This window comes from Mesitornis unicolor, unplaced genomic scaffold, assembly GCF_000695765.1.
Source record: "Mesitornis unicolor isolate BGI_N332 unplaced genomic scaffold, ASM69576v1 scaffold26151, whole genome shotgun sequence".
Lineage (NCBI taxonomy): Eukaryota > Metazoa > Chordata > Aves > Mesitornithiformes > Mesitornithidae > Mesitornis > Mesitornis unicolor.
Window position 1 is genome coordinate 1 of NW_010166145.1, and position 24,867 is coordinate 24,867.

The 24,867-nt window shown below is 38.2% G+C and overlaps 1 protein-coding gene across 1 annotated transcript; it reads right to left on the reverse strand.

Annotated features, from left to right (window-relative positions):
* Positions 1-3,955: 3,955 nt before the first annotated feature.
* Positions 3,956-23,796, reverse strand: GPT2 (glutamic pyruvate transaminase (alanine aminotransferase) 2). Its single transcript, XM_010194869.1, has 11 exons — positions 23,788-23,796; positions 18,413-18,502; positions 16,939-17,047; positions 12,920-13,053; positions 10,704-10,947; positions 9,203-9,282; positions 8,515-8,651; positions 7,646-7,820; positions 6,677-6,832; positions 5,487-5,599; positions 3,956-4,257 (listed from the first exon to the last, which is right to left on the reverse strand). The coding sequence occupies exons 2-11, from the start codon at positions 18,443-18,445 to the stop codon at positions 4,167-4,169; spliced, it is 1,272 nt and encodes a 423-aa protein (XP_010193171.1). The 5' UTR covers positions 18,446-18,502; positions 23,788-23,796; the 3' UTR covers positions 3,956-4,166.
* Between the last annotated feature and the right edge of the window lie 1,071 nt (positions 23,797-24,867).

The window sequence follows — 24,867 nt, forward strand, 5'->3', positions numbered from 1 at the left end:
GGTGCTGCGCCGCTTGCCCACAGGCTTTCCCACGGGCATGGCCACCACCCTACTCGACAAACACGCCGCTCCCCCCGCCGGGAACCTTTTGTAAGAGCTGGGGGCTCCTCCCCCAGGCCCAGGCGCACACACCCTCCGGGGCGGTGGCGGACAGCGTGAGGAGATGGGGCGGCCCGAGAGGACGCGGTCAGTGGGATGGGAGCTGCTGGCACGGCACACTCCACTCCCTGGTCTCGGGGTGCGGGAACAGTGAGGGTTGGGGCCGCAGCTGGGAAGTCTGCTGCTGCGTGGGAGGGGCCCTGCTCCGGAGCCAAGGTTCGGTTTTAACTATTTACTGCTGTTCAGTGTGCGGATTATGCAGTGCTTCAAAGCTAGCAGAGTGAATAACCTGTTCTGTCTGATGCAAATGGTTACAGTCTGTGTAAATTCTAATCAGGTGAAGAGAATATTTAATAAGCATATAATGGTGTGGAACATTAGAAAGGCATGACTACACGTAGTATATTGAATGTGTAAAAACATTCAAAGCCATATCTTTAAAAGTAGCATGCCCTTGCAGAAACTTACTATCTTACATGCATCTAAATAATAAAAAAATCGCACCACAGGTATGAGTATCTTAAGTTTTGTACAAATGATCAAACCTGTATTCTTTATTGACCAAGGAACTGTGTAAAAAGGAATTTGGATAAAAACTAGTGGTTTTCACACAGTGTATGTAGTTGATGTTGCAAGGTCTCTGAAGTTAGTAGTTAGTAGCTAGTAGCTTTTTCTGTATCATAGGTGTCTGACACAGTATCCTTATCTACTGATCCAGACGGGACAGACTACGTCACTCAAAAAAAGTTGTAAAAAATCGGACTGACAGTTCACAATATAACCGTTTTATATCAGACTGTGTTCTTGTTTGTAAAACAAGCAATCTACTAAAAAAAAAAGCCCAGGTAGCTGTTTCTGCTCCAGAAAACACTCAAATACCTGATACAAAGAAGAGAATAGCCTTCTTTTTTTTATTTTAGTGGTGCTGACATACGCATATATATTTAGGGAAGCAGGACTAGCTTCCATTTCATTTTTCTTTGAATTACCAAAGAAACACCACTGAAGTCATTCTGAGGTGTCACTGCAAAAAGACAAGATTGTGTTGCTCTGTAAATCTTACACAAAGCATGTAAGAAGTTTACAACAAAGAAATGACAATACCAAACAAGCCTTAACTGACTGATTGATCCTCTCTATGAAGAAAGAAGTCTGGCTTGTTTAACTTGCTTAACTCCTGGTTACAATTCCTTACATAAAAAGATTTCATTAGCATTCCATCCAAGCATAAAACTTGCCTGTAGACCATCTCTTATGTACAGTTCTGTAGGGAATAGTTTTGTGGTAACAAGTTTGACAAATTTCAAGTCCATGAATAAGAATGATGCAGAAATTAATGATCTGGTACACAGATTAAAGTTAATACTAGTTTTGAACATGAAGTCAAATGCCTTATAGTGCAATCCAGGAAGCGTTGCTTCAGTGACATAAGAAATGGAGAACTAGTACCTTTTTATTTTTTTAACATGTGCTTTATTATTTGGAAGTCTCATACATCTGAAGTACCATTATAAGGAGCACCTGTAGGAAAATCAAACCTAGAAGCATGCATTTGAAAGTAAGGATTGTCTGTTATTAATGAAATATTTCAAAGACATTGAAAATAACCCTCTTTTCTTAGCTTTACAGGATTGTTCCAGAAAGATGCACATTAACCTTATCACAGTACGTACAAATATTGTGGATGGACAATAGAAATCACCACCCTTCCATATGAGATGCATCAAGAACAAATTGTTATCCCTTATAATGTCAGAAACATAAAAGGCACCATAATAGAACATTTAGAAAAAACTTGGTTTATGCCATTGTATTTTGGTTTAAAAGTGTAAGAATTGCTGTCCTGACTTAAAACCAAAAGCCATTTACACCTGTAAATTATCATTAGAAACTTGTAAACCTTTACATTTTTTTCTAGAAGTATCAGGTGCAAATGCAAGGCAAATATAAAATCTATTGACATATTAGATTACAAATACTACCCCATGAAAAAGCTGTAGTTACAAAAATATAAAAAAATATTCTAATTCCCATTGTTAGATCTTAGCTTCAATCTACACTGCATTACGAGTCCAAAGCCAGATCTAATTTGGACACATTCCTGGAATAGGAAAGTGCTGTTTGTCTTACTTTTACATCAATATTCGGACTTCTTACTACGGTTTTGCTTTCTAGATTTGTTTTATTAGTGCATATTAAGGATGCCAAGTGGAGAGTGCTAACAGATAAAAGGTTGTATTTGTCAATAGATAGTAGCAACGTTAAGTGTTCTCAGTCTGCTGTCCTCCAAGAAGTCCATTTCTCCAAGGATAAAAGTATAATTTTTTTCTCCAAGCCTCCATAGCAACTGTGTAGCAGCGTGCTATTTTCATTTATGGACCTGTGACCACTGGCAGGTGATTGAGCAGTACTGGATTCTTCACAGACTTCAGTAAGGAACTGTGAGAAGTACAGCAACTGCTAATGCTATGTTGTAGACTAGTAGCTGCTGTTGCAAGGACAATTATTGGCAACATCTCTTCTACACATAGTAGATTGGCACATGCTTTATCCGTATGGTGATTCTCTAGCCCTTGGCTTTAGTAACCTGGGTCAGCATAGGATGTCGAACCAGCTACAAAGGCAGCTCAACAGAGTGCTACTAGATGTTACATCTAAATAATAAATCAATTACTAGATTACATGATATATTCATAATGAATAAACTTTGTAAATGCTAAGTGTAAGCCTGACAAATGCTGATGCTTTCACGGCTTAATACTGGAAGCTATGTTCCTTCAGTCCTTTATCAGTGTCAGCAGAAGGTGTTCAGCTGCCCACTCTCGAGAAACAGAAGCCTTCCCTCGTTGTGCAGGGAAGCTGGCATAAATTACAGTTGTAGGCCTAGATAGCCACCTGGTTTATCTGGGTTTTAATAAGCACTCAGGATGGTTCAGCCAGCAGTATGACTGTGGAAGATTCAAGACCGAGCTGTACCATTGTTATCTTTATGCTTGGTGCAAGACATTCTCCTTTAAATACCTTTTTCTTCATTAGAAACCACTCCTGGCATTTCTCCTGGTAACAACATTTGTTAGTCCTTGCCAGTTCAAGCTGGATTTTAGCCAGTTAAGGGGTCTCTCATGTGGTTCCAAACAAAAGTTCTCCATAGGTAAAGCAATTCTGAAGTAGTGTTGTATTTTACCCTACTTGAAAGGACTGACTGTACTCACATCTGCTTTGAGACATAACTATGTTCCGTGTATATAAAAGATGTGAGTTAACAGGGGACTCATGGAGCTCTTATGAGAGGAAGTGTTCAGTCCTCTCATCTTATGCTGGGATAATGTGTGAAACAGCACATGAATAAGAAGCTAATATTCCTCATTATGTTTCGGTTTCAGAAAAATAGGGTTCAAGCAGATACCATGTTCACTCCTCTGATCAAAACTGTTTATTCCACTCTATTCACTTGCTGTGATGGCAGGATGTCTTTTTATCAGAAGCTCAAAGTTATCTGCACACATCTGCCAAATATGTTTTTTAAATAAACACACTGTACCTACAAGCTTAATCAGATTTGGAGAACACATCATACTTAACAACAACAAAAAATAAACCAAACAATACTTGTAATGTAGACTTTTGAATTTTTGATTAGCAGAATTTTAAGATGGGAAACATGTTCCTAGCTAAGCAATTGCTCTTGGCATTTCTTGGCATTTGGTTTTGTTAACCCTCCCCCCCACCCCTGACAGTAGTAATTTTAATGGGCAACTCCCTTCCCCAGCCTACTGATACAACAGTTCACAAATGTAACTTCCAATCAAGGCACAAAATCATTTACTGACTCTTCTGCCACCTTCTTCACGTTCTCCCCTTCCCCTTAAAAAAAACTTGGTGTAACGATGTCATCTATACCAGACATTAAATATACTAGTCCAATAAGTTGTAGCAGTATCTGAGATTGGTTCTATCTATTTTGAATTTAGTTAAATTAGATGAACAGCACATTCTCAGCACACCTTTGTTGATTTTCTGCATTTGCCTTGAAGGGGAGGGAATGAGGGGAAAAAGCCACAGCAGTTTCATGCATATTTTTCAAGAAACTTTATGTGGAAGTCTTTCACTTTTTCCAGTAGGATCTTCAGCTTCTCTACTGGAGGAAGAATGGTCATTCTGAAAAATAATATTTAGAGGAAGAAAAAAAATAACCCCACATTATCTTCAAAACAAACTAAACTGTGATCTTTGCACAGATCTCTATTAATCTCATGGCACAGCTAGGAATGTGTTAAGTTTAATCAACTGTTTTGATGTGATTCTCTTATTTTCTGCATTTATGTTGTAATTGAACTATACTATTAAACTGGAGCTATTTGTTTCAATAGGTTAATATATAGGAAATCAAGAACTGTTACTTTCTGTTGAATGACAAAAAAGGTTATTAGTAAGAAATAACAGGAACTTAGCTCACATTTTTGGGGTGGTTACACAAAATTATACTCAGTTTTTTGAGCTTTAGGAGCAGGCAGTTATGAGTACATATTCATTTCTTTTTTAATTGAAAACTTAATTCAGAAGCATTAAAACAATGCAACATCCCACATGGCAGTTTTTAGTCCCTTTTTTTCTCCTTCTACATAATCTGAAAATCACATTGAGTATGTGTGCGAGACTGAATGCAAGAACTACAGAACAGAACATTTTTCCCACACTGGTACAGGAGTGGGCTCACACCAGCTCTCTCCTGGAGCTGTGTGCACCCCGCTATCTGCGTTGCAGAACTCACATGGTTGAAGGAACGCACTGTTGCGTTGCTTCAGACAAAACACAATGAAATTTCATGATAAATTCTGGCTATCAGTGGCTCGGCTGGAGTAAAGTGCTGCTTATTGGAAGCAAGAGGAAGAGTTTATGTTCACAGTTTTGGTATTGGAAGATTTAGTCCATCATCTTGTTTTGGTAAAGTGAAGAGTTATTCAGCATGTTTAAGGAGCAGATTTATCAGGAAGTTACTACACATCTCTCATGCAGTTTCTCCATATGGAAGCACTATTTAATCTCCTCTCCCCACAGAAGAAAGCAGAGCAATTTTTGTAATGCCTCAGCCAACTTTAAGATTAGAGTATAAGCTATTATTATTGTTTGTATTTGTGGAGAAGGCATTTCAAACAATGTCTAAAGATAGAAAAAAAAAAGTCAGCAAGCTGTGTAAACACTAAAAGCTTGAATAGCTCATTCAGCAAATCGGGTGTTCAACCTAGCTGCCAGTCCACTTTCCACTAGAAAGTGAGAGAACATAAACTGAAATAAAAATTATTGTATTTAATCAGAAGAGAAAGTATTTAGCTTATGGTACGTAGCTTATTACAGTGCAATTGATTTTAAACAAACAGAAACTGTACCTGAAATGGTAGCTTCCTTCTCTTTGGCCAAATCCACTTCCAGGTACAACACATATTCCGGTCTCTTCCAGAAGTTTCATGCAATAAAACATATCAGGTGCCATTTTATGAGCCTATAGGAACAGATATTTTGGAATTACTGAAGTCAAAATATTCCAAATATGTAGAATTTCATGATTGCTTTTCTTCCAGAAACCTTATCTTACATTATTGGTTTCTTATTCTATTTACTGAAGAAGCTGAAGAACAATTGCTAATGGGACAGTTTACACTGTGAAGTAAACAACAGTACTTCATGGAGGAAGAAGGCTGAAGAACCCACACAAAACACTCACTTCAAAAGAACTGTTTTAGATATTTTTCTTTTTCTCCTTGACTTGCTTGTAACTTTTTGTCAAAAGTTTGAAAATTGTATTTACAAAAATCTAATCCACTGACATTTGACAAGATGAAATTAATTTGAGAGCTGTGTGTTCCAGTTCTGTTGGCAGTTATTATTTTTTCTCCTGAATTATCTGCTGACTAGAAAGTCCCCTGATTAATAACTATGGAGGTTCTTAAATCCATGCAGATTATATGCCTAATCAAATAATCAACTGAAAAACAGCCCTGTTTTTGTCCTCAGCTACGCTGATAAAATTTCTTTTAAAAAGCGAATAGTAAACATTAGGTAATAGAGCTCTAGTTAGGAATAAAGAGATTCGTCGTGTGGTAATATAGCTTATTGACTCAAATACAAACAGGTATTGTACAGAAGTGAAATCTGTAAGGAAACCTCCCTCCCTCTTCCCCACACTTGCTGAATGGGGCTTCTTTTGCAGGGTCAGTGGCACACCGCATTCACAATCCCCGTCACATGTGCTGGCCTACCTAGTGCGGGCATGGGCAGCAATATGGAATTTGCACAGGTCTAGCGACTTGCCTGCCCTATGACTTAATCTGTGTAACACCAACGTCCTTGGGTAACATTCTCAAACTGGAAGCCTTACCAGTGTGGTGAAATGCTCTGTTTTATTTCCCTCCCTTAAAGTAAAAGTCAAGTTATATTTAAGATCATACGTAGTCAATGAAGTACTGCTTTTGTAACTACGTGAGCTCACTCTATCTCTGGAATGAAAATTCATCGTGAGAAGTGGCAGGCACAAGCAAGTAAAGGTTAAAATGTGTTGGGGTTAAAATGACTGACTGACCTTTGCTTCTTCAATGGCTTTGGAAGGAATAAAGATCTGTGGGAAAGCATACAAAGCTCCTTGAAGTGGATTGCAGTGAATTCCTGGCACCTTGTTAAACATGTCTTCTGTTAGTTTGGCTTTTTTGGCAAGATTGTTCAAAACAGACTCCTTCTCCTGTTTAAAAGGAAGGTGTTTAGTTTGACATACTTGAAGTGGCAATAAAACACCAGAGAAAACTATGATGCTTCAAGAAGCCTTTCCTGAATTAAGCACTTTTAGGGCTTTGCTATTAGAGCAAATTATGTTCCTAATTCCCGTCATACTCTTGCAGACAGTAATGCAAAAAAGGCATTAGCAGGCTACAGCTACAAAGTGTTGTAGACAGGCAATAACCTGCAGAGTTCTCTGCATGCCCTCTTCTTGCATTCTTCCTTCTGAGCATCCACTCTTGGCTATTTATAGAGATTGTGTTAGCTGAACCTTTGATCTGGGTCAGTACTGTAATTTCTTAAGCCAGATTCAGGTTCATTTTTACAAGTGAGATACTATATGTACACTTTAATACAGAATACCATATTGTTCAGTATATAGAGGCATTGGATACCTAAGAAAAAGGCTGATTTTATAACTGTATTTGAACTTACGTGCCTGTTTAGGTTTTAGTAAAAGCAAAGCTTATTTAGTAATTTTTTGTCATGCTAAATTTGGGAGAAAAGTTGAATTTATCAGCAAGAAAGCTGATGTGATAATGCCTTCTTAGCTTTTTTTGGCTCCTAAACAAAGGAATCATAAAAGGAATAAAAAATATTTTTAAAGGTAGTCATATTGAGTTAATTTAAAATATGCTGCATAGTTCTGTAAACTGGTGTTATTACAGGACTGTCTGAGAAGAAAGGAAAGAAGTCTGGTCTCTGTGTATAATTTGAGTTCACAGTACTTAGGATAGGTTTAGGGAATGCACAGAAGAACAAGTGTGCTATTGCTGACCTTTATGAACTGCGAATAAGATTCTTCTCCAGGTACTGGAGGATTCACTACAATATCCATTGCTGCTTGTCCTGAGACTGGAGGACAGAGGCGGACAGAAAGCAGTTTAACAAGCTGCCCTTTAATTTCTGGGTGCAAGTTAATGACCTCCATGTAACCTCCTCTGTAGCCGCATCTGTGATGAAAGTGAAGAGAAAAGATCAGTTAATCTCAAGTGCATAAATACTGGAAAAGCAATGAAAGTAACTGCAGAAGTAGAAAGACAATTAATGAGGATCTTGCAATATGTAACAAGGTTGTTGAAACAGCTGTTATTATACTGATAATGTTTTAAGATGGAGCTAAATTTTATGTCATTAAGCTCTAGTATCACATACACAGAAAACTGTGTACATGCAGCTTTGCTGTCAGGCAAGTTAACAATTGACTTGGATTGTTTGCTCTTCAGAACAAGAGCATATGGTTGTAGCAGCATTAATTTAATCAGGAAATTATTTTTCTTCCATCTCTTCCTCCCCAGAACAGCCAAACCCAAACATTTGTAATATCAAACATCTCAGTGTTTGTCGAGCTGTTCTCATGAATGTTGGAGACCATATTTTCCTTTCTTACAGGTCAGGTTTAGGGCTGTAGGATTTCAGCTTTGTGGAACTCAGGCATTAGGTATCTGAAATAGATACACTTATTATTTGGTACTTTGAAAACCACTGAGCTAATCCATTACTCTGTGCTTTAAATGCTTGTTTTCCTTTTCTTAATAGTTAAAATTAATAGAAGACACTGGATTACCTTCAAGTCACTAACATGAAACAGCTATCCAACCAGATTAATGAGGAAGATGAAATAAAAAAACCCTGAAGCATACTTACTCGCCCATGTATCCCTTAGAGGTGGAGTGAAAAGAGGCCAGCTCAACATTGTTATAGTACTCAGGTCCCATCTCATATAGAATCTTTTTGAAAGAATGAAACTGGCATCCTTCAGAGTACACATTGTCCTGGTAAACCTGAACAGTCAGAAGACATTAATGTGCTCTGTTCCCCCAACTAAGGATAACAGACGGCCTTTTAGAGAGCTAGATCTGAACTGAAGAAACAGTGTTAGCACTCAAAACTTAAAGCCATTAGAAGACACAAGGTTCTTTGTTAGGTAATAGTTACTGTAATGATACATTTATCTCATGTAGCCATACTTAGCTTTTGGAAGAACAGTGAGCTGCTTTGTATAATTTAACCTTTACTTGTATGTTGTAAATTGATTCTTTCATTTGAAGTGGTCCAAGTATCACATAGGGTTTTAGGTCAGTTCCAGCAAAGATCCTCCTTGTGTCTCCTACCTGTGTCCCCTAAACTTTCTCTCTAGTTCAAATCCAGATCAAGCCACCTCTCATATTAATCCTCTGATAAGAAGAATCTCGCATGTTTGTCCATATCTTAGTATGATAACAGAGAATCTGTTGCCTGTACTTGAAAAATACCAATACCACACATGGAACAATATTACACCTCATATGCATACTCTTAGCTGTGCTTTTGAGAAAACAGAATATTCCTTTACCTCATCAGCCAGAAGAAAAAGTTTCTCTTCCCAAGCAAAGTGAATCACATCTTCAATGCACTTTCTGTTTTGGACCTGTCCTATAGTTTGATTTTTAAAGCAAGAAAAAAGTTAATGGAGCATATATATAAAAATCTTTTCACCCAGGCCTAGTTAGACTACTAGCTTCTCAATAAGATATCTCTCTTTCTCAATAAAGTGCTATTGAATTTTAGAATTCAGTTCACTAAGTGTGAAATTAAGGAACATTTTTGAAGGAATTATTTTTCGAGGTAACTTAGTCCATCTTAAGCAAAGAAAGTATAAGACACAGTTATCAATCACTAATCAATAATACTCTGTGTGTAACCCATCATCCGAAATACTCACATGCATGATGGTTAAGCAAAGGGAAGTTATTTCACTGTGTGGTTTAATCAGAAATTGGACAGATAATAGCAAGGAGTTGAATTCTTGTGTTCCTGTTTGTGAGCCAAGCCACACAAATTGACATTGTACCTTCGTGACTCAAGGAAGACTTACTGACTCAAGCCACCTTACTTCAGAAGTGCAATGAGCTAAGAATAGATACACATTTGGTTTTTACTGCAGTTCTGCTGACAAGTAGCAGGCAGATTGCTTACAGCTGTTTATTCTCCTTTAAATTTTGTTAACTTCTTTACAAAGTCATTAACAGCAATGCAAAATAATGCTAATAAATACTATATTGATGTGTATAATGGTACATTAAAAATTGTCTTGTCCTCATAGTCTCAAGTAGGTTGAAGCAAATGTATCTTATTTGAAAGTTTGATTCCTGTCAGTACATGGCAAAGAGTGATTGAAGGGAGTCCTGATCTTTCCGTATTTGTCACACTGTTTGCAGTTTATGGTTCTACTTAATCCTATACGAGTCCCAGGGTTTCTGCAGGAATATAGCTTCTGTGCTTATACAGGAAGCTTCCCACTGACTGTGGGAAGACAAAATACTGCTTCACAGAGACCAGCTCATGCACGAATAGCTGTAGCTTTGGAGTTCATAGTAAGCTAGTTGGGAGCTAGTTCAAACTAACTAGTGGGAGCCAGTTTCTCACTAAGTACCCTCAACTATTCAAAAAGATAAATTCTTCTGAGGGAGGCAGTGGTTGCCACTGAGTTTGTAGTGTATCTGTAGTCATTGCCTCTCAGAGGCAAGAAGCTACAGGGCCTGTTAGAGACAAAAACTTTGATAAAGACCAAAAATTACTGAAAGTCATTCCACAGGTCTGCAAAAGTTCAGTGGAAGCAGTGGGATCCAGTGAAGTGAACCTGCTCCCTTCTCTCTTCCTAAATACCTGGATTTCCATGATACTGAAAATAAGTTTCTAAAAGTATGACATACCATCCTATTTTGAGCAATGATGTCTAGAATTCAGCTTTATGTATTTGATAGGTATTTAGGATTTGCCTGCAATGTCAGATGAATGAAAGAGGGAAAGAATACGGTCTTAAAACCCATCCATTAAACAAAATTGATATAGACCTGTGGGATTTCCAGGATTGATGATGCAGAGGACTTTTGGATTGCAATATGCTTTAGCTTCGTTCAAAGAACGGCGAAGTTCATTCACATCTAGAGCCCAGCAATTTTCTTCATCCAAATAGTAGTTCACCTGGATAGCATCTAGTTCAGATATGACTGCTGAATATAAGGGATATTGTGGTATAGGGATCATCACTCCTGTTCGGGATTTTCCACCTCCTGAGACCAAGATCTTTAAAATTGTCTGGGGAAAAAGTAGGAATTAAAAAGAAAAAAAAAAAGGTTACACACCAGAATTAATATCATACTCTAGAATAAGTTACTGATCTTCCTTCTTAAAAAATCTAAAGGTAGATTTATATTCTAGAAGCATACAGTCCTTTTCTCATATCAAAGGACATTTAATTTCAAGTGAAGTTACTGGCTAAATGAGGATGGTCTAACTCAGCTTAACAGAATTCCTCTGCATGTCACAGCCTCCAAAGATCAACTGCAAAATTTAGGAGAAACATTCTGAGCACAGGGCTGGAGGGAAAGTTGGAAACAGAAATATCAAGATCATACGTTTTCTACTGTGCCCAGTTGTAAGCAAAGAAGCCTCAGCTAGTTGTTGCTTGTTGTCTTCCACTCATTTTATCCCACTAAACTCTAGAGGCCAATAAATAAAACCAGAAATTAGAACTAGGGTCTGTGGAGATCCTTCTTTGGAAAGGAGAGACCCTGTTTTCGGCCAGATGGGAACAAAGCTAGAGGTTCACATTATGGTTTCATTTTCAGATAACACAAGAGATCAAAAGTCTGCATGTCTTTGTATGGAAATGTAATGTGTCATATTTAGTTTATGCCCAGAAGACACATACAGAAATGTAATGCTTGTGCTAAGGTCAGTCGAGAGGATTTACCTGTGCCCAATGGCTGGCTGTGTGTGTCTATGTGTAGGCTTTTTACACATGAATTAAATAAAAGAGTGCATTTGGTGCAGGAAGTGGAGAGATTTCTTGCCTTTATAATCAAGGGAGAACTTTGAAGTACAGGTGCAATCAAAGCAGGCATCCTTATCAACATGTAATTGACAGTGTCAAAACAAAAATAGCTCTTCAGATAGAACAGCAATATCCTTTCATTTTCTTGTTTGTTCTAGAAAAAAATATTTCTGTGCTTCTCATCACATACGAACTCAGCTGCTAAGCTAATGATTTATAATCAGCACAATTCTGTACCCACCACTAGTTTAAAAATACCAAGCATCCAAAATGTATAATCAGGACCAAATGCAAATTTAAAAACTCTCTAACACCCTCTGCCCCCAAGTTATGAAACAGTAGTTGTTTTATCCTTGGAAGTGCCAAATAATGAGACTCATTGTACTGCTGACTTTTCATCACTGGTGAAATCAAATAAGCATGGTACAGATTTGATACGCTATGCTGCCATTCCTGACAAGCTGCCAATATAACGCTTGGCATCATAAACTCTGGAAAGCCAACTACAAAAACTGTTCATGTCAGAACACTGTCATTCTGAACTCTGCCACTAGATGTCATTTAAAAAAAACCTTTTACAAACACGCTATAAAAGGCTCCCTTAATAAAAGCAAAGAACTGCTGGTTGTTGTAACATCAGTAAATATGCCTGTGTAAAGGAAAAATCTATTAGAGACAATTATTCCTGTCTTAACTAAGGACCATCTTTGAACTTTGGTTGAAGCCAAAATGTAGAGTTCTTCCTAAACAAGGAGGCTACTGAAATAGATCTCTGCGATTTTTACTGACATTAACAGGCACTAGCAGAGAGCTTACTAGGAAGAAGAGCTGCTGAGACTCCACACCTCTGAGGTCATTGCCTCTTCTCTCTGCCACTCCTTCATACCCTCTTAAGTGCTTATGCATCTTAACCACTAAGGACACCATTTTGTAGTCTGCACAGTCTGAATCTCCTAAATTTATATTTAGGCACCTATGTAGTTTATACTAGTTTTACAAAAGGTACAAGTTAATGTATATTAAGAGGCTTTGTCTTCATGTCCCTGTTTCTTAGCTGGCATCATACACATAATTGAGTGTACTGGATATCCACTTAATGTGACTTCAGTATTCGTTAGATTGAACTCACGGGAGTTTGTGAGACCAGATGTTCAACAACGATCTGTATTTCCAAAGGTGACTGATGAATTATAGTTTATACCAAGAAGAGACAGGTTTAATTTTAACACTTACAGCAATGCCATCACTTGCCCCAGTGGTAAGATATATATTATCTGGATCTGCAGGAACTCCTCCATCTCTTCTTTCAATATATGAAGCAACATCTTCACGGATGCAATTTATACCTTGACTGGCACTGTAAGATCCTGTGAAAAATAGAGAATGAGATGAGAACTGAGAACAATGAACATCAGATTTTCTGTTTGCTAGCAAAACTCCTGAGCTAGTATTGTATGAAGTAGTTTGTATATATGAGAGCTTTGGATCCCCAGGATTGTTTTGTTGTTTGGGTTTTTTTCAAGGAGTAGGAAAGGGAGTTGGTTTGTTCATAGAGCAAAATAATTTGTTTGGAATTAGACAACTATAATAAGTACCACTAAAATACAAAAACAATATACTGGATTGGTAAAAAGTAGGGTTTAAAGTCTACTTTGCAAACTGGGGTGGCAATCCCATTTTGACTATCTTCCAGTTGCTTTTTTATGTTGAAAACCACTTCAGAATGTCAGCAGCATCTGTAAGTAAGGGGAACAAGGAACAAAGGTAGCAATAGAACTTCTTCAAATCCATGACAAAAATCAGATTTCTATTTGCAATATGAAAGCAATACGATACCATTTTCTCCCAGTCTGAAACTCCCAAAATCCTAAACTTCTTCTCTCTCCCTGCCACAGCATCTCCCACAGCCTCTTTTCAGTTACTTGTAGCATAAACATGTAGGATCACCCCAATCTGTAAGTCTTATATGCAGTTTACAGAGCACAAGTAATAATGTTAAATAAAGATGTTAGATGCCTGTGTGCCTCATTACTGAGCACGTGCAGCAAATAAAGAATAAAAGTAAGTCAAGGTAAGGAATGAATTCAAGCTATGAAACCTAAGACTGATGGATGATGAAGTGACAAGTGTACATCTAATTTAGAACACTGTCATGAAGCTGCAGAATCTTCTTTGCTTGTTGGGTGGAGTGGAATAATTGTGCCTGACTTAACTCTCATCCCTCAGTTATATGCTAGTAGTCTGCCTGATAATGCTTCTGTGAAAGCATAATTCATAAAGACAGAGAACCTCGGCAAGTACTGAACAATTGCATGGGACAAAACGGTAATTCAGGGCACAAAGTTCCCTCATGTCCTAAACGTTTACTTTTTCAGGACTAAATTCTATAGGGTCTATACGCGAGTCTTTGACTGCAGCTAGAAAGCTGCTGTTAAAGTAGGAGAACAAACCTAAGCTGTCATTCTGTCTTGTGCTCCATTGAGGCCTAAGTGCCATGACTCAGTGAGGAAATACAGAAGACCTGAATTCAGTTTTCAGGTCTTCTACACTTAATTTTACTCAATTGATAGCTTTAACTAGAATCCATCTGTTTGCACTGGGATGCAAATAAATAAAAAAATCAAACCCAACCCAAAAAGCTGCATGTGCATATATAAGCGACATGCAGGGATCAGTCTTTGACCTTTCTTTTTTCCCAAGAAAGCAAACTTCTCCTCAGCCATGAAGAGAACAGCAGTAAGTGATAGGAGTAACTTCCATTCAGCTGCACATCCACTTGCCTCAGACTGCGTGTTTATGGAGTGCTGTACAGAGGCTGATGAGCAACTGAGGCCAGGAGAAGGGGCTGTTACACGATACTGGGGACAGGGAGGGTGGAGAGAAGGCATAAACCAGTATAGCAGATCAGTGAGGTCTACAGTGGCTTTACTTTTCAGGAATTTAGAAAGGCAGTTGTTCTTCGTACATATAATGTCAGGAAAAAAGATAATTTAGACTCCAGTGACTTACAGAACTTCAAATTATCCACTGAAATTAAAAGGATGTATTCAGAATAATCATCTTATTTGAATATTTCAACTGTTTCAGGCCTACGTCCTCAACATCTACTGAGCCAATCCAGATTACTTGAAATATGTGATCTGCTGCTGAAAAGGGGATTTTGAACAGGGTCAACGTTTTTCTGAAATATCATGCTAGGCTGAATTCCTTTCATTTCACTCCAGAATGGGGCCAAGACCCAGCGTTCTGAGAACTCTTACTACGTACCTGAATTTGAAAATCACTACAAAGAACAATTGAGGCAAAACTCAAATGTGTCCCCAGTAACTCTTACAGGACAACCAGTACTATGTAGATTAATTGTTCCAGAGTAATCCACGAAAGGAATTAATGGAGCTAGAGGAACTTCTCAGTTTTGATATATGTATTTTGACCTTTCTACATGTAGAAACAAAACCAATGCAAAAAAGGCAAAGATAAGATAGATTCTGTATTTGACAGTGTTGTTAGGAATACTCCAAGGCTGAAAAACTGCTTAGGTAACCACTATTTAGGTCTTGTTTATTTTAGTAAGTTTCACAGCACCTGCTCTCAAAATATGCCAGTACAAATAGGCACTACAACCACAAAGATTAAGAAATATGCCAATTACTCTAAGGCATACTCTGAAATGTCCCTGTTAGCCTACCTGAAAGAAGGTAATTAAGTGTGCCAGATTCTTTGTGGTACCCAGCAGCTGTAACACTATCTGCAGAGTAGAAATTCTAGCGGCATTTCCCAGGTACAAGTAGGCAGTACAGTTGCTTAAGAATTTGCCTCTTCCATTTCCTCTCTACTGAATATGCCAGGTTAGCACTTATTTATGTGTATGTTATATGTATACTCTTGCAGAAACAGTGGTTGAAGTGTTCTTTAGCTCTTTCCAGGGTTATTTTACCCTGGAGAAATAGGGCTTTGGCATCTTCAGTTACAAGGAACAACAAGTTCTAAGGAACAACAAGTCTAAGGACTTGTCTAAGGACTTACAAGTCTAAGGAACAACATACCACCTTTCAGTTGTGCAGCTTTCCCTTTGCAGAGCATTATTGCCTTGGTACCTGAGTTTCTGATACCCCAGTTTATATCCCGAAAAACGTACTTGGACTGATGGTTCAAAATTAAGATACAGGACTGTGAACTGGATCAGCTGAGATGGATATACATTGTTGAGACCATCATAACAGTAAACTCCTTGGCAGAGAAAGATTTAAAGATAATAAAATTGTAAACAGCCCCACCTACACTTAGTAGGAGAGACAGCTGTCAGAGCCCAGGATCAACAGATGTCATGTGAACAGTACCAAAGCTTCAGTAGTGTTGCCACTTACTTTTCTAATACAAAAAGGTCAGCATTCTGTTTAGGTTTATGCCTAGATGTAATTGTGGTGAGGGCTCCCTAACTGTGTGTCCTGTTTTAGTGGGACAGAATTTTAGAGTCAGCTTTCTGTTGAGGAAAACTGCAATTTTGTTCCTGTTTCATGGAAACAAAGTTGATAAAAACTTTGTTAGAGGTCTCAGCTAATACTGGTGTGCAGGTTGCCACAGTGTTCAAGGTCTTCAAGTTCTTGAGATAAAGTTGGAGAGGCTGGGGGAATGGAAACCTAGCAGAGTCACCCCAAGGTGACCCCAGGCTGACCAATTAATACTATGTATACCATCATCGTCACATTCACTATAAACTGGGGAGTTTGCTGGGGATGGCCCTTCTTCCCACTTCTCTGCCTCTTCCTCTCCTTCCTGCTCCCTCTTCATGGCTGATATCTTGAGAGGGACTTGTTTACTGGCCCAACCTCTGAGGCCTACTCCCCCACAGTACTGGCTGAGTATAACTCTGTGTATTTTATATTATAACTGTTATTAATATTAGTTTATTACTTATATATTTGTTTTTCAACCCACGAATCTCCTTTGCTCTTCCCAACTCCCTCCCCAGGTGGCAAGGAGGCATTGGGTGATAGAGCAACTGTATAAACCACAACACTGCGTAATCCTCATCTTGTTCTGTTCTGTGATAAGTCTCATCAAAAATCTGCACTATTAATCACTGCTTATCAGTAGGTCACACTGAATTCTCCTCCTATCATTTTGCCCTAGGCCATCTCCCATTTGCTTGTAATCATATAAAACACAATTAAGAAATTTCAGCACTGCAGATACTGAAAGAATCTTTGATGACTCCAGTACCAACAGGAGCAACTGAAACAGACACTTACCTAAGCTGTTTCCTCCGCAACCCTGCAAGATCCGTCTGGCTCGATTTTTGGCATCTTCTGGAAAACTTGGGCTGTCCAGCAGGTTTGGGTATGTACACAGTGCCACTACCTAGAGTGCCAAGAAAATGTAAATTGGCGACCTGTCAATGGTTACTTTAAGCTGGTAAAATTACTGTTAACTTTCCTTGGAAATGAAGATCACAAATAACTAGCTAAATTAAAACAAAGGTTATTGATGAAGAGTTTGCAGTTATTTTCTTAAGGGTAGTGCTTACAAGTTCTGCTGATAAAAACAGTTATAGAATTATTAACTATTTGTATTACAGACAGTGAAGATTGTAGTCCAAGTGAGATATGCATAGTGCAAACACAACTTATACATGTTATCTCTAAAGAGCTCTATCCTCCACCCTTTGTGTATTACTAGCCCACTTCATTGACAAGAAATCAGGAGTTTAAATATGGAGCAGAACAGAGAAATATGATCAAATTTTGAAGTCCTAGTTGTATGTTCTAATAATCTTTCCCCAAAATAACTTATAGTTATTAATAATTTGAATTTGTGGGAAATATTTAATTAAAAAATAAGTGGTGATATAGAACACAGTAAAAGTAGAAACATGTCCTAGCAGAATTAAGTTTATGAGGGAATCTAGAGGTCTTGCTTGAGATCACCGTAATTTAGTCCAGTCTCTCATTTTTATGCTTACATGGTGTAATATAGATAGGCTGTTGTCATCTTGTGGGACAGTGACTAAAGAATTGTGACTAAAAAAGTGACTAAAGGACAAATGTAAGGTCTTGCACCTGGGAATACATCATCCAAGAACGCAGCTGAGACTGGGTTCCACCTGGCTAGAGAGCAGCCCTGTGGAAAGGGACCTGGGGGTCTTGGTGGATGACAAGCTCAACATGGGCGAACAGTGTGCTGCAGCTGTAAAGAAAGCCAACAGGATGCTGGGTTGCATTAAAAAGGGCATCACCAGCAGAGATAAAGAAGTCATTATCCCTCTCTACTTGGCACTGGTCAGAAGACACCTTGAGTACTGTGTCCAATTTTGGTCCCTGCTATACAAAAAAGATGCAGGCAGGTTGGAAAGGATCCAGGGAAGGGCAATGAGGATGATCAGAGGACTGGAAGAGCTGCCGTATGAAGAAAGGCTAAGAAAACTGGGCCTGTTCAGCCTTGGGAATTGAAGGCTTAGGGGGGACCTTATCACCAGGTCCCACTACATAAAGGGTGGCTACCAAGAAGATGGAGACTCCCTTTTCATAAGGAGCCACATGGAAAAGACGAGGGGTCATGGACACAAGTTGCTTCTGGAGAGACTGAACTCCAGAACTCTTTACAAAAGAACTACTTTAAGTCTAAGTGCATCTAGGGAATCACTTATACTGATAGATATATCAGACAGATTTTAAGGCATTCTTAGTAATCTAATAAAAAAAAGACAATATTTTATAATATTCTTACCTGGCGGAGGAAGGTGATCGGCCTCTGTCCCATTGCATGTGCATCTCCAATGTTGGCTTTAATTACTTCAGTAAAAGGTTTTTTGATTCCCTAAAAAGAGATAATTCACAATGTATTTTTAGGATGGAAGTAGGTGATAAGGATTTCCTCTTTTTTGGTATCTCTGTTATATGGCTGTAACTAAACAGTGCCTAATCTCAAAACAGATAGAGTATTGTATGTAAAGCTTAATGCATTTCTTATACAATATTGCCAGTAAATCTTAAAATGCTTTACAGAAATTATGCCAACTGTGACACATTTTTAAATGATAGGCTGACTTTTTCAGCTAGCTACAAGTAAGAGATTGACTTGCCTGGAAACGAGGCGTTAAATTAGAAAACATGAAGAAAAGGCATTTTGAATTGTCAGTATCAAAACAACTTGTTTGAAACCCCTAAGGGATGGATGGGTCAGTCAAGAAGCTAAAAAGATTTAAGGACATTTGAGAAATTCACCAACAAAATAAACCTCAAGACCTTTAGTACTTTTCAGAGTAAAAACAGTAAAGATACTGCTTGCTTATTTGTTTTCTATTTAGATTAAATATTCATTTTGTGATGACCCCACTTTTCCATGTACAGATGTTTTACTAAGTAGTGAGGTTCTATATGATAAACAGCAGAAGTGCTAAATAATCATCATGAATATTTAAACTTTCCTAATCTCTGAAATGTGAACAGACAGCTATTTTTCCTGTGAGGAACTGAATACATTATGAGAACAGAGGGAAAACAGTTGATGAATGTTGAGTAGCAATCATTGCTCTTTAAAAAGCAAAATAAAATAAGGGGGGGGGGAGAAGGCAAGGAACTGATTTAAATAAAAAAAGAATAACTGAAATGAAAGGGCAACATTACAAGAAGAATAAATGAGGTAGGCAAGAACAAATTTATAGGTTTTCTAACATATATATATATATGTATGTGTGAAAGATAGTAGGGAGGCCTTCTAACAGTGACAAAATTTTCATGTGGCCTATTGAACTGCAAAATTAGATAAATTAGTTTTCTGAGCAAAATTATCTATAACAACCTGCTCTGGCTGTGGACTGAACTTACAAAGCCTCTTTCTGGCCCGTGTATTTACAGCAAGTTACTGGATTTGGATATAGGATATGTGGCTGGCAAGCCTTATGTGGTGGATTTCAATGACAGACCAGTACCCACATGTGCAAAGATAACAATGACCAAAATATTAGTAGCCATCAGGGACACAAATCCCCAGGTACACCAAGATTTGGAGGTTTACAGTTCATAATGCGGCTGAGAGGTTATGTGATAATGTGATTCAAACCCCCACTACAGATCCAGTTCATCATATAACTCATAGCATTTAGTTTTTTCTTTTGAAATTAATTAGGTAGCTAGAAATGGCATTAAAACAAGACAATTGGACTTATGTGACCCTGACTTAAAAGGGTCAAAGCATTTTATAGTGCCTTAAATTTAGCAGGAATTGAAAAAAACATTCGCTTAAAATAATTGAAAGTGCCACACTGACTCCATCAAGTCATTTGCTTTTATGTTTGCTGATCTAAGTCAGTGCCTAAATAAAATTGTATTTCAACCCTGAATAAAGAATTAGGAATAGAGATGCAAGATAAAGATTACAGGTATCTGAGGCTGAAGTTTAGCAATTTGTGAGTAACGCAAACAGCTAGAAATAGGTTATCTTCAAACTGTCTGGGGTTCACTGATAGCACGACATCGTTTCATTCTAATTTACAAATTAGCAGGAAAAGGAAGATAGATGTAGGAGGAGAACAAATTGAGTTTGTGTGAAATTAAGAAAAATTGTCACAAATTTCAGTTGCATTTGGTCCTTCTTACAGCAAACAGAATCAGTTTCACTAGATTTGCACAGTAATACAAATTTGTTAAAAAATAAGGGATGATACTTTCTTTGCCTTAAGGTAGGCAGTCTAACAGCAGTTCTCAGCAATAAGATGAAATAGAAATACCCTGTTTTACTAGATTAAAAACAGAGCAAACAAAACCTCTAACAACATAAAATTATGTTAGACAAATTAGATGCTTTTTGCACATATTTGCAAATACTATTGTGATCTGCAATAAAAAAAATAGCAGCTGGTTTGGTTAGTGAAATGCATTTCATAATGTACCTTTGGAGTTTTTATTGTGGTACAGCCTTTACAACAAAGGTAATGGGCCTTTTTGGTTTCTGTCTCAGGTTTATTGTAAATAACTTGTAGCTTATTAGCACTGGTACCATCCAGATCTCTGCTAATGCCAAACTCCGTGTTTGGGCGTCAGCTGCAGGTCAATAGTCATCACTTACTCCATTAACTACTCACTGCCTTTGCTACTAAAATGATTGATCTGGAGAAAACAGCAAAACATACCTAACAGTTATCTTACTGTAAAATCCTGGTGGAGAAGGAATAATTAGGTTTTCTGTGTGGTATACACTGTTCCCACATACCTGCTGAAAGGCTTGTGGTCCTCCTGACTAACTTATATTGTTTGGTCTCAGCTATGAGAGCTGTTGCTCTTTCTGTCTTTCAAAAAAAGAGATGCTTTTAAATAATTGGGACCTTTGCTTGAGTTAATATCAGCAATTGTTTAGAACTGTCCTCACAAAAATCACTATATCCCCTCCTAGTGAAATCTAGAAAAAAAACTGTTGAGTACTTAGTTTTTTTCCTCATCTTTTTCTATTACTTGATTTCCAGTCTTTCTATGAAAAGAAGAAATATCAGAAGTTGTTCAGATTTAGTTTTGATTCATCCAGAACGAAAAGTCCCATCTTGCCATTTCAGAAAAAAGGAACAGGAAACAGTAACAGGCAAGAACAAGCGTCCAATGCCAATGAGTTCAAGTTTCAAAGTAAGGATTATCAGAAGCTAGCACCAAGTGAAGTCTAAACAGTACCGCTGACTCTGCAGGTGAGTTCAAGGTGGAATTCTACTTAAATCCTTAAGGCTGAGTGGCATTAGTCACTGGTTACTTGTGTAAAGGTTTCTCCTGTGGTGATGGCACTGGGGTGCATGGGTATCCAAGGGAAGATTAATGTCAAATACTTTTTGGAAGGTCCATGAAAAGTTCTGTATGAAAGGAGGAAGTGTGAATGTGATGTTGATAACCTCAGCATCAGGTTGTAGAACAGCAGGAGAAGTGTTGCAACAGGACATAGCCTGTTAGGGCAAGATTTATTTCACTGCTGAAGGCTTTGACCATGTCAGCAACATGCCTGTGCTGAGTCAATTTAAGTCCCTGGCAAGCCAAGGAGTATACAGGGGGAGCAGAAACTAGACCAGTGGAATTATTGTGCTTTCTTCTACTGATAGAGAGCTGCTTCCCCCCTCTCCCCTACTTCTCTCTCATATTCTCCCTCTCTTTCTCTCTCATTTGTGCACTTTCTCATTCACTTTCATATTCTCTCTCCAAGCATGGGCAGGCTTTCAAGGTGTGTTCCAGACGCGGTCTGACTGCATTGTAGCTGGCGTCTGCCAGCAGGCAGATTGGGAAAAGGGAACCTTGCAGAACAGGAGCCCTAATAACAAACTTGGGAGTGGTTAAGTACCAGATTGATACTCACGTATACTGAAGAGGGTATGAACCACATCAAGTAGGAAAACCAATCCTCAGCCCTACAAAACAACCACTGCTACAGCCTTCTGCCATTGATGGCATCTCACACTGTCCTAACAACATATTCATCTTGGGAACAAAGCCAATCTTCTGCCGTTCTTTGAAATTGTTATCAAAGGGACTAATTTTAGTAGCCATTTTTAAGGCAGAAAATGTTAAAATGTGCTCATTTCTTTTTCAATTGCAGTCTTCTTCATAATGAAAGGATTTTAATGGAATAAAGGAATCTTCCAAGATTTAGAATAAGCTCTTCAGAAATTAGTTCCTTCAGCAGTTACTTCTGTCACTCTCCTCAGTGGAAATGCAGTCTTTTAAGATGCCAGATGAAAAGCCTCTGAAATCTGAAGCAGGTCAGAGAGGATTATTCCAACAACTGTATCAGTGTTCTAAGTATCACATAAAGATGAGAGAAAGGATTTTAGTATATGAACCTGAATTCATTGGTGCAGAGTCAATACAAAACTTTACGTAGTTAACCAGGTTTGGAAAAGCTTCCTTTTCTCCTAGACATCCCCACAGCCTCAAGAAACCCAGCAGGTAAGGAGTACAGTATGAAACGATGGGCTGTTTCTCAAGGAGAGAGTCACCATGCACAGAACGTTGGAAGAATTATCTGATAAAAGAAATGTTACAGTGCCAAAACATACATTATCCCAAAGAACTAACATGAAGGCAATGCACTGTGAGAGGCAGGTTTGTCTCTTAAGAGTTTTAGTATGCCTGAAAGTTCCCTTTACAATGGTTCAATCTAAGAATGCTGGGATATTGCAAAATAACAGTGTGCCCAGAAAGAGTAAAGAAAGGTACAAACTGACCTAAAGCTGTCTTTGTTAAAGTCTTCAGCAAATTTCAAAGGAAAACTCTCAGTCTGTAGAGAGGCTTGTGTGATTTGGACTTGGTGATGGCCATACAAAAGGATGGAAAAGGGCTCTCTTGAGGAGGCTATGAAAATGTGAGGTGGTTCTAATCCCAGAGGAGCAACTCTTGCTGAATTTCAGAATTCGTCCAATCCTCACTGCTCCTCATTGTTTCATTTTCATTGCCATTGCTTTGTGCCTCCTCTTGATGGTTATCAGGCAATAACATCACACTGTGAAGCATTGTGCTGTCTCCTTAGCACAAGCTGAGTCTGGTTTTGCTGTGACTTGCACAAACAAGCTGTATAATAAGAGAGCTGGCAAAACCTAACATTTCAGCATAGTTGAGATTTACTCTGTAGTAGCCAAGTTGCTTGCTTGCTTTTATTTTTTCCTCTCTCAAAGGGCCAAGAAAGCACTACCCAGAGGCCCTTAACTAATAGGGACTTGAAGGGCTGAATTAGCATTCCAATCTTTTTATTAAAACAGCTCACAGCAGAAAAATAAACCTGACCTGCTTACTGCAGAGTAAGGCTTTGAGTCTGTGTTGTGCATGTGTAATTCAAGTTGACATGAACTGTTGTTGGAAGGAAGGGGAAGACAAATTCTGGATTTTGACTTGAAGTGGCAGTGATGACTTGCATGCCCCCTAATACCAGGTGAAAATTGGTGGAGCTGACCATTAATTGGCAGATCTGATTCAGGGATTACAGATCAGTTGTCCTCAAGTTACTCTTGCCTTATACATTGCTCAAAGTGCATTTGGATTCAGAAATTTTGCCTGTATGAATAAAGCCCTACATTTTAATGTGACTGTAAATGACAGAATTAAAATAATGCTTAGTAAAAGATTAGACATTAGGACCCTCTTAACTTGAAGACCTATTGGAAAAGGGCTACTTTGGAATAGATTTTACTACTGTATTCAACAAGAAAATAGAAAATAACTGGATCTTGTGGACTGTGTGCTTCTGAATGTATGATTTTGGTAATCATACTCTTAAAATGGATTTTCTTTCATCTTCATCTGCAGTAGTTTTTGTCCTGTTGAAAACCATGGGGTTTACTGCAGGTTTGCTTCCATATGCAACATGTACAGGCAACTGAAGAACAACAGTTCTGTCTTAATGAGGTCAAATGCTCTTGCCTGGGAGATAAATTTCTTAGTGTGCACACAGTCACGTATTCAAAGCAGAAAATTATAGGATGGTAATTTAAGCTTAACATCTTTCATTACTGGGTGTACCAGTCAATCTTGTATCTTTTTCTTGGCATGTCAAATTACATTTCTGCACGTCACTGTCTAAACAGTGTTTTATCTTTCCAGCACTCTTGGGGACACAGTCAACTCACATTTACGATTAAGCTTGGATTCTAAGTCAGACTTTTTTCTACTCAATTTAAAAGCCTGAAGAATTAGTAAAAACAAACAAAAACAAAAACAAATTTTACAGTCTTTTAGCCAAAATACTTTAGCAGACGCTACCTGAGATTATAGCTACATAGGGAAAAAGGATTTTGGTAGTTTTATTATCTAAACAGAAATGTAGGGAGTCAACCAGTGAGTATAAACATGCAACAGGAACCTATTTGCAATAGTTACACAAATGCCAAACATGGGCACAGGAGATAAGTGTACAACCCTTTTACTGTAAAAGTAAGTCAGATTACAGTGGCTGTTCTGAAAAAAATGGGCTTCAATGCGTAGAGACCGTGCATTGCCATTAAAGGCACGTAGTTCCAGACTCAGTGGTGGAATATGCTAACCACTTGTACTGTTCTGCATACATGCTACCAATGTGTCTCTGCATGCCATCCCTCTACCCCTTTCTGCCCTACAATTCTGTTTCAGTAACTTGAAAGTTTAGAACAGGGACCTACTGTTGTGTGACTTACACTAAGCCAAGCAGTTACATGAGTTGACGTGTGGATCCTAAAATGCTGT